The 11,155-nt window shown below is 33.4% G+C and overlaps 1 protein-coding gene across 1 annotated transcript; it reads left to right on the forward strand.

Annotated features, from left to right (window-relative positions):
- The first annotated feature begins 3,341 nt into the window (after window positions 1–3,341).
- On the forward strand, window positions 3,342–4,901 carry LOC133300076 (cytochrome P450 89A2-like). Its single transcript, XM_061499566.1, has one exon. The coding sequence runs from the start codon at window positions 3,342–3,344 to the stop codon at window positions 4,899–4,901; it is 1,560 nt and encodes a 519-aa protein (XP_061355550.1).
- The last annotated feature ends 6,254 nt before the right edge of the window (window positions 4,902–11,155 follow it).

Raw genomic sequence — 11,155 nt, forward strand, 5'->3', positions numbered from 1 at the left:
TGGGGGGGCAACTTTTAGCCAGGTTACGTGGATGAGGCTTGGGGGCAACTCGCCAGTTGGATCCCAACAACTCAAGGTCGTCTGTTCCTCGGTTACACGTGTGCAGTATCTTGTCGGGTTCATGCATAACCCGCCCACATAGTTGACAAGGGAAAATCATTCCCAGTTCCAGAAGAAAGCTACAAGCTCAAGACGTGTGCGGATGGAATGATGCTTGGGGGCAACTCGCCAGTTGTATCCCAACAACTCAAGCTCATCCCAAACTCGGTATAGAAATACGTGAAATGTTTTCCATGGTTTATGATCAACCTGCCGAGATAAGGGGCAATGATGACCTCGGTTTAAAAGCCTGGATGTAAGGAATATGTATGCAAAAAGTTTACAAAAACTCAAACGCTCTCAGCTCAGAAGAAAACCTGAAGCAAAAGGCAAGACAATTCACCCCGGCAGCCTGGACAACCAAACTACCGGGCTGGGGGGCAACTGTTATGGACCTGACAAAGTCCTACATTCTAGAAGGCCCAAATAAGGCTAACAACTAAGAGGGAATTAAGGAAACATTCCTTAATCATGCTAATCCTACTACGGCAGCAATGGATTAACAATTGGACCCCCAATGCTCCTGAGAGGCCCAAAAGTCCACTTCTGCCAGGTAACCATCTATAAATAAGGGGTTAAACCAATAAGGTACACACACTCTAAACCATTTCTCTTAGCTTGTCATTGTGCACACACCCCACGCCTTGACTATGTCGTTATATTATTGTGCACAGTGATCCGCTTATCTTTAGGGTACCTCTCCTATAGGTTCCTAAGGGAGGGCAAACATATACTATATTAACATACCAATCTTTGATTGGACATATCGATCTATCAGATCGTAACAATTTCAAAACAAAAGTCTATTCATTTTCTTTATAACCAAAAATACGATTTGACAAATCCGTTTTAAACTTCTGGTAATTCACGCAACGATATACGGCGTTGATTGTGTGGTTGGCCATCCTCAAGCGTCATATGTTTCATAAGGATATACGTATAAGCCATGTTGTCTTATTCTCTGCAAATGTGAGTTAATTTTCAAAAGTTTTAAATTTAACAAAACCAAACACTTTTACATAACGACGTGACTTTGAGTTTCACATTGTAGCAGAGGATACGTCGGAGCAGAATTTCTCCGTCAAGTTAAAAATAAAAGATTTAAATTTTTTTTTCTTGTAAATAATTGTCATATCTTACTTTATTTGGATTAAACAAATATTCTAAAATTATTAAAAATTTGCACAATTAATTTAAAGTAACTGTTTTTTAATCGGATGTGTAAGGGTGCAGTGAGATTAAGTTTTCACTCTTTCTTGTGTATAATCAGACTCTCGAACCTTGATCCAAAGATCAATTTTGCTAAAATAAAAGACTTTCTAATTTTTTCAAATTAAATAAAATTAGTGGCGGCTCTTTTATTTTTATTATTTTCAAATAAATTCACGTCGTTACAAAAGCCAAGAGCAAAAGGCAAGGAATTGAATTCATCTGTGCTGTGTTACTGCTGGTCATGTGCTCCCTCGTCTACTGAACGAGATACAGTAGAGATGCCCAGCAGCCTGTGTACAAATACGCGCAGACCCCTCACAAGTTAGCTGTTTTCTTTTTGGACCTGATGAAAGTTATATAATATTTATGAATTTTTTAAATTCCATTAGTCATCTGTAGACTCAAAATTGAATAATAGGACAGACATACACATAAGATCATATACTTATATATTTATCTGGAAAAACGTAGGGTTATGCAGGATTGATTATTTTAATGCTTGAATATATTTTGTACTGTTGGATCTATATAACGATGTTCTCATATATATAAATAAACAGAACAACAGAATACATCTCCCAAATCTATCAAATTGTGTCCAATTTTGAGTACACTATAATATGATTTCCTGTAATTCCGATTATTGGAAAATGTTACTTTTTATAATACAACTATTCGCTTTTGCTCTTCCTAGTTGAGTCTAATTGATATATTTTCTTTGTGTATTTGAGAAATTGTAAACGGATAAAAAAATATATTTGTTCAATTGTTTATCTTTGTTCGGGACTCTTGAAGTAAATACATGCTGTATGCCACTGTAGATGGTGTCGTTTGAGTTGAATTATGATTTTACTCATTAAGAGGAAGTTATTGTGGCATGATATTATGTTCGATCCATATATAAAAATTCTTACACCTATTATTTATTTTTGGTTTTATTCGCATGCAACAATTAGACATAAATAGGATCAAATATTTATGTCAGAGTATTTGATTCGGTCGGATATCCAAAGTAAGTTGGTCCAGTGATCAATAGATCTCAAGATGAATCCCTGCGAGTGAGAAATGTTTGAATGCTGAAATTGCCTACTTGAGAAGAGCTTTAATGACTGCTCGACTCGAAGTGGTTGCACACTTTGACACTATTTTTTTATCCAAAAAAAAAAAATATTGCGGTAGGAGTTTTTGATGCATTCTTTGCCTTTGGTCGAGAATAGTAGGTATGACCCCACTTATAGTGAGGGTGTACTCAAGGCAACCTCGTAGAGGATCGGCCCCCACTAACTAAACATGCATTTTCATTCCCTCGTGGTTGGCGGGAGGATCAGTTATGAGCAAGTCTGGTGTAGCTGGTAGTTTAAGTGGGGGAAAGGCACGGTGGAGGTAGGTATTTCTGTTATCCATTAACATCAGCTTAACTACTTAGTTTCATTTCCTTGTTTCTCCTTTCATCGATCTTTTTGTATCATAATTCATTCGATAAACATTACTCTCATGCAACCAACAATTAAAAAACTTAACACGTCCCCAAAACAAGCATAATGCAAAGACACTCTCTTTTTTCTTTTTTCTTTTTTATTTCTTGTGTTTAAATCCAACTTTTTATTAAATAAATGGGGTGGTCGGGCCATTTAATCATGGGTTTTATTTTTCTTATGTTGCATGGGACAAGTTGTCTCATGCAACACACAAAAAGTAGGTGAGACCCACTTTTTTATTTTTTCTCTCTTTTTTTTTTTAGTGGATCCCATTCATTTTTGTGTGTGTTGCATGAGACAACTTGTCTCCTGCAACATAAGAAAAATAAAACCCTTTCAGCTTTAATACAATACTATGCAATCAATTCTCCGAAACATTTAAGCTGTTAAAAAGGATACACATCAATGTTTGTCGGCCAACCTATTTGGCTGTGGTCCACGACACCAAAGTCTGGATCATTTCACAGAACGGGCAACTGAAATTGCTCTTATTTGAAAACCATAAGGGCTTAGCCTAGGAGTCTCAGACCTACACTCTGCAAAGACTACAACATGGAAACCTGGTTCGTCATCCTAGTTTCTTTCTGCTTCTGTGTGCTTATCAGGGCCATCCTCTCCCTTTACTCATCCACCAGTACCAACAGCAACAAAAACAAAAACAAAAACAAGAGCATCAAAATCCCTCCTGGCCCTCCTCACATCCCCATCATTACAACCATCGCATGGCTAAGAAAAATCTCAGAATTTGTGCAAATTCTTCGAGGCCTCCACGCCAAATACGGCCCCATCATCACTCTCCGCATTGGTTCTCTTCCATCCATATTCATCCGTGATCGAACCCTCGCCCACCAAGCTTTAATACAAAACGGTTCTCTCTTCTCCGACCGCCCCAAACCTCTTCCCACTCGAAAACTCTTCTCCAGCAACCAACATAACATCACCTCCGCCTCTTACGGCCCAACATGGCGCGTCCTCCGCCGCAACCTCACCTCCGAGATGCTCCACCACTCCCGGGTCAAATCCTTTTCCTCAATCCGCAAGTGGGTCCTACAAACCCTCCTCACCCGATTAAAATCCGATTCGGAATCAAACTATTCCATACGGGTCGTGGACCACTTTCTATATGCCATGTTCTGCTTGCTTGTGTTCATGTGTTTCGGTGAAAGAGTTAACGATGAGAAAGTCAAAGACATTGAGCGTGTCCAGCGCAAGCCGCTTCTCAGCATTAATAGATTCAACATACTAAATTTGTGGCCAAAACTCACTGCGATTTTGTTCCGTGAACGTTGGGAGGAGTTGTTGCGGCTTCGGAAGGAGCAAGAAGAAGTGTTGGTTCCGCTGATACGAGCGAGGAAGCAAGCTAAGGAGGGTAGAGTGAGCAACGACTCAAACACTGTCGTTTCGTATGTGGATACTTTGTTGGATTTGAAGTTGCCTGAGGAGAAGCGCAAGTTGAATGAAGGGGAAATTGTTAGCTTGTGTTCGGAGTTTCTGAATGCTGGCACGGACACAACTTCCACTGCATTGCAGTGGATTATGGCTAATTTGGTGAAGTACCCTCATGTTCAACAGAAGCTTGTGGAGGAGATTAAGGAGGTGGTGGGTGATAGAGAGGTGAAGGAAGTGACAGAGGAAGATTTGGAGAAAATGCGGTATCTCAAAGCTGTGATTTTAGAAGGGTTGAGGCGTCACCCACCGGGGCACTTAGTGTTGCCACATGCGGTGACTGAGGATGTTATTTTGAATGGTTATTTGGTGCCTAAAAATGGGACTGTGAATTTCATGGTGGCAGAGATGGGGTGGGACCCTGAGGTTTGGGAAGATCCCATGGAATTTAAGCCAGAGAGATTCTTGAACCAGAACAAAGCTCAAGTTGAGGCGTTTGATATTACTGGGAGCAGAGAGATCAAGATGATGCCGTTTGGAGCAGGAAGGAGGATTTGTCCTGCCTATACTTTGGCAATGCTCCATTTGGAATACTTTGTTGCCAATTTGGTTTGGAGTTTTGATTGGAAGGTTTCGGAAGGAGGTCATGTTGATTTCACAGAAAAACAGGAATTCACTGTGGTCATGAAAAATCCTTTGCAGGTTCATATTTCTCCAAGGATCTAATTATCTAAACTATCTGATGGTAATAGGTTGGAAAATAATTCCATATGGCATAGATATATAATTGCATTAGTTGTAAACGAATGCATGAGAATTGTGTGGTTACTTTCATAAGTTACTGTTGTCGAAGCCTGAGGGTGAATCATCATCAAAAGACTCGAATCCGTATATAACACAGAAATTTAATATTAAAAAGTGCAATTAGAAAAAAAAAAAAAGACTCGTAAGTGAAGAAAAAAGAAATTTAATATAAAAAGTGCATGAAGAAAAAAATGACGAGAGTATGTAATGGAATCCGAGCCCAACACACTTATCTTCTTAAGATAATTTGTTCCCTTACTATTCTCGAAGGTTGATGAACACTTATCTCTAGGATAGAACGGATTGCGTGTCAAGGATGATGACAACTACCAACCAAGAGCCCGAACAAACGCAACTGAATGTCTGAGGAATAACCCAGGAATGTATGAATGCATGCAGATGAAGGAAAAATCTGACAGAGTGACGATGCAGAAAATCAGATGATTTTCTCTGAAGGGATGAGCATTTATTTATATACGCCGAAAAGTCACGATGAATCGCCACCAGCAAACCGCCGCGACCGACGGCGGCCAGGCAGTCCGACCCGTGACCGATTTCAGTTTGAATTTAACTAAACACACTGATTTGGTTCAAAATGAAACTGAAAGGTAAGAACCGTTCTGGTTGGAGAATCAGGAAGGAAGGAACATATAGGGGACAAGGGTATTTTTGGATAAAAAATTAATAAAATAATTAAATAAAAATTATTTTATTTTTCTCACGCCACGGTCAAGCGTGTGTGGTGGACCAAGACTCACCTGCGTCTTCTCTCCTCCACAAAAGTGGAGTGCCCCTATGCGGCAAACCTTAGAGTGAGGTGGAGGTTTATCAACCTTTTCACCTTCCACTACTTGTCAAATGTGGGATTAGCTTATAACCCACGCCACACCTTCCCTTTTTTCCTTTTCTTCCAAACCCCTTCTTGTCCATAACCCATGGAGTTTTATACTCAAATTCTAACAGTTCCGTGTAGCATTGGTAAGTTGAGCTGTTGCTTTTAAGACTTTCATTTTTTCATTTGGGTTCATCTATCACTGACCCTAATTAGTTTGGGATAAAGATATTATTGATGTTTTGAAATCCATCACTTTACCATGCTTTCGTTAGAATATTCTAGGGTTTAAACTTTTATTGATCAATGTATCTTATTTTATAAGATGGGTAACATATAACTTAATATATTCTTTGCAACTTCATATATTTATGGAAAAATATTTATTTTTTTAAAGGATGGTTCTTTATTCCTTTTAGTTAAAAGTAATAATTTTTATTTAAAATTTAAATTAAAAAATAACCCTACTCTTTTTCCCATGATTTTTATTGTTTATCTCTTTCTCTCACTTAAAATGAGATAATTTTATGTCTTTTAAAAAAACATTGATCCCTATAGTTATTTATGTAATCAATTATGAATTTAGGAATCAAAATGCAAATATGTTTATTAGGTTTGAACTCAATTGGTAAGGGTGCTGATCAGTCATGGTGTCAAAGTAGTTCAAGCTTAAGTTACAGTTATATTATAAGAGACTATGATCCCATCCAGTGACGTAGCCAGAAATTTTAAAGAGAGGGGGCAAAATAAAAAATATTATATCATAAATAAAAGTATTTGAAATACAATACAAATCTAATATACAAAAATTAAAAGAAATCTATTACATGAATTAAGATTAATTCACTTGACTCTTACTCTACGTGTTTTCATATTGTTAAACTCATCTATAATTGAATCCGTACTAAAACTCAAAACAATTTCTTTTTCAATGTATGAAATCATAAAATCATCAAGAAATTGGTCTTCCATTCTATTTCGGAGCCTGGTCTTGATTATCTTCATAGCTGAGAAAGATCTTTCAGTAATTGCTATAGAAACTGGAAGAGTGAGTACAAGTCTAACCACTCTGTCAATAAGAGGGTAAATGATGAACTTTCCAGTTCTTGCTAGATTTGATTAAATATTATAAAAGTGTGTCGAAAAGTTTTACTCATTCCATATCAAGTTAAAACTAATGGGTAAAATCAAATTTTACTTAAAGGTTACTGTTCCATGCCGTCAAGGCATCAATTCATGGGTTTTGTTAGTAAATCATATTTAGATGTCAAAAGTTATACACTCATATACGTTTGCATTCACACACACTTTCCATTTTAAAATAACAAATTTTTAATTTTTTTTTTTAATTTTAGGGGAGGGGGGCGGTGACCAACCCTAACTCCTAATTCCGCCTCTGATCTCATCTGTACCCTTTGACAGATCTATATTTTCTTTCCATAAAGTTCTCATTTAAGGAAATGAAGTTTGAGGGAAATATTACGATTTTGAATTGCACATATCTGCATGACACGTTTTATGATTATTGGAGGTGAATTTGACAGTAATTTCAAAAGGTAAACAGTTATTTGCAGTTTATAAATATTCTACATTTTAATATTGGCATGATTAGTATGTGTGATATAATTTTTATCCGCGGGCTCAAAACATGGCAAAAAAAATAATTAAAATATTGCTCTTTTAATAAATAATTATGAATATATAGCTATTGTGAAATTATTTACGTATCTATTGCACTCATTCATGTTCAAATTGAGCGTAGCACAAAAAGTTATAAACTTAATCGTAAAATTTCAGAAGATCATAACTTTTGACTCGGGTAGCCGAATCAGGTATTTTTTTTTTGATTTCATATAACTTTTCGACATCTACGCAATGACATCTCATTTCACATATTTTATCTATCACAAACACGATTCGAATTTGCAACGATTATACTATAGGAAAATTTAAATCCAGAAGCTTCTGAGTTCTTTTCGAATCAACACCAAACACAGTCTTCTCCCTACTAGAACCTCCTTATCCTTATCCTATGGGTTGTATTCTTATCACTGTGAATTGAGACTTTATCTTTTAAGTCGTAGTCTGAAATTAAAGATGGCACCAAAGTGGATTAGTCAATCTATAAATAAGGATACTTAATGTCATATTAAAATATATACTTTCTTCCAAGTGTTTAAAAAAAAATAGTGTACAAGGTTATTGAATCGCAATACGTATTGTGTATTGTTTGACCAACTTTTCGTATCGTGTATCGTGAATCGTAAAATACAAAAAATATAATAAATAGTAATTTAAAAATATATAACTTTTTTATAAGTTTTATCAAATTGTATCGTAAGTTACATTATTATGTTTTATGACTTTTTTCTTTAAAGCCATTGAATTATTTATGCCTAAGAGAAAGAAAAAATAAATACATTTAAAAGAAAAATGAACAAAAATGGACTAATGGGTACAAATCACAAATCAAATCATAAAAAATAAAATATTTCTTCCTTATAGATTTAGAATATTTATTTAATTATTTTCTTTATTAATACAGATTTTATAGATTAATTTTTGAATTTAAATCACAAATCAAATCTTTATTTTTTTCCTTATTAATAATAATTTTTTAGATTTTTTTTAATTTAAATCATAAACAAAATCTTTTTTTATATTAAAAATTTTGATTTAATTTTCGTATCATATGATATGTATCGAAGTACCTTTCTAATACTCCCCACCAGAAATCATGTTTCAGAGCATAAAGTCCACAAGAAGAATCTAGGAGTCCCGTGAAAAGCCTGCAATTGGATGTCCCTTTTGGCATATTTTTATCTTTGTGAATGATGTTATTTAATTTTTTACTTCCAAACATTAACAAAGTTAGATGTTTGTTTCTTGTAATATTTTTTATAATTTCAATATTTTTTAAAAGAAGATTGTGTTTGGTGTTCGTTCGAAAAGAACTCAGAGACTTTTGGGTTTAAACGCTATTATAATATTATTGTTACAATTCGAACGATGTTTGTGAGGGATAAAATATGTAAAATGAGGTATCATTGCATAGATCTCGAAAAATTATGTGATTCGGCTACCCCAGTCAAAAGTTACGGCATTCCGGAGCTTTACGATTAAGCTATTAACTTTTTCTGTCATTGTCAACACTAGACAAGTCACGCTTAAATTAGGTGTGAATGCCTACTGAGTCACGCCTAACTTCGACGTGAATGGTTACGCTCAATTTAGGCGTGAATGAATGCAATAGATCCGTAAATAGTTTCAAAACATCTATATATTCGTAATTATTTATTAAAATAACAATATTTTTTTTTTTGCCAAATTTTATTAGTAAGAAAATTTTTTTTCATAAAAAAAAAAACAAGATTTCAGTTTTGAGTCTAGTGAAGAGTAAAATTTGTGCTAGGAGAGTTTTATCCCCTTAAATGTGTCCGATCACTGTTAGTTGAGACATAATGTGACTTTCAGATACCAATGTTACAGACAAAAAAATAATAAACTCTTATTTTAATGACTCTCAATGAAATTCTAAATCAATAAAATCTTTTTAATATCATAATTCTATTTTTATTTTTATTTATACTTATTAAATTCAAGTTGATATGATTGATATTAAATATAAAAAATAGAGAAATTATATTCTCATATTAGATAAGATTGTTCTCTTATGTTACACTCATATAGAAAAAACGTGCCTCTCTTTTCTTTTCCTTTTCTTTTTTGGACCCCATCATATTTGTCTCTTAGTATGAGAGATTTTGCTTTCTATTAGATGAGAGAAACAATCTCCTAAAAATTATCAACAGGTTATTAGGACACGATACAAATTTTTATTTATGTCAAAATCTTCAACATGAACATGACACAAATTTTTTACGAATTGACATTACACGACACGATTGGCATACAAAATATGGGTTAAAACGGTAATTGACAAAAAAAGGGTCAAAATTTAAAAAAAAATGGATCGAATTTGTGTTGACACGAAAACAAATTTTTTGCATGTCATTTTTCTCAACATGAACATGACATAATTTTTTTTGCAGGTCTGTTTGAACACAAATTTTGGTGTGGTGTCCGCGTCGATCCGCTTGTGATAACCTTTTTTGACACCACCCTTATTAGAAAATAATATTATAATTAATTGTGAATTCGGTATTCAAAAGTAAAATAATATAATAAATACAATCATAGATCACTCATTTTGGATAAAATTAAAATTATAAAAAATAATAATTTATTATGTGATTTTCAATGTTAAAGGAAGATTAAACTTGCTAAATGAAGATACATAAGAAATAAAATAAATACTGAATGGAGTCATATATTGTTTATTCATTAACTTAGTTGATAGATTTCTTTAAAAGCTCGATTTAAAGACAAATATTGTGAGTTTTCACTTTTCATATTTTATTCAATTTATATGAGTATCACAATCTCAGCCATGCATGTTAATTTTATAACCATCATATCAATAGTATTAGTATTTTGCTCTATGTATTTTTATTTCTTTTTATTAAATTCAGATTTTTAATTTTGTTAACATTATTAAATTGAAAAAAAAAATGTTATCTTTATCCTTAATTAATTATTTTTTTTATCAAGTTTCTTATGAGGAACTCCATTTCATTCAGCAAGTCTTAAATTTATAAAATTCTCTTCAGTACTATTTTCATATTTTATTTTATTTTTGTATTAAATTCATGTTTTGAAATTCTTAGCCTTGTCTTCAACTTTTTATTTACAAAAAGTGATATGCTACCACATGTTTAGTATATTTGATTTTGTGAAATTCTTAGCCTTATGCTTCAATTTTTTATTTATTTATTTATGAGCTTTTGTATCAACCTTAGGAATAGGAGGCCTTTCAATTTGCTTCTGCCCAAGTGTGCTATCTGTGGAATCGGTGATTTTGACTTACTAGCTAGTTTAGAATAATTGCTGGGACCGCTAGACCATTGAATATCATTATCATATCATTCGGAAAAGACAAGATTTTGTTTTTAAAGTAACCATTTAAATATATATATATAATATAAAATTTAATTTGTACTCTGATATTAATTTCCTTACTTTATGAGTTTAGTGTTTTTCATTTTAAATGATATAATTTCATATTATTTTTAATGAAATTATATCATTTTGGTATATTTTATCTCTTTTTTCTATAAAATTAGAAATAAAAAGAAAGTGGATAAAAGAGAATGTAAAAACACACCAAAATATTTTTTTAAAAAAAAACCACATTAAAACAATGTAATTTCATTAAAAAAGATATAATATTGTGTCATTTAAAATGATAAACATTTTTCACATAAGTTATTTACAAAGAATATTA

The sequence above is a fragment of the Gastrolobium bilobum genome, unplaced genomic scaffold, assembly GCF_033153095.1.
Source record: "Gastrolobium bilobum isolate Gb01-03AN ecotype WA unplaced genomic scaffold, APGP_CSIRO_Gbil_v1 utg14654, whole genome shotgun sequence".
Taxonomy (NCBI): domain Eukaryota; kingdom Viridiplantae; phylum Streptophyta; class Magnoliopsida; order Fabales; family Fabaceae; genus Gastrolobium; species Gastrolobium bilobum.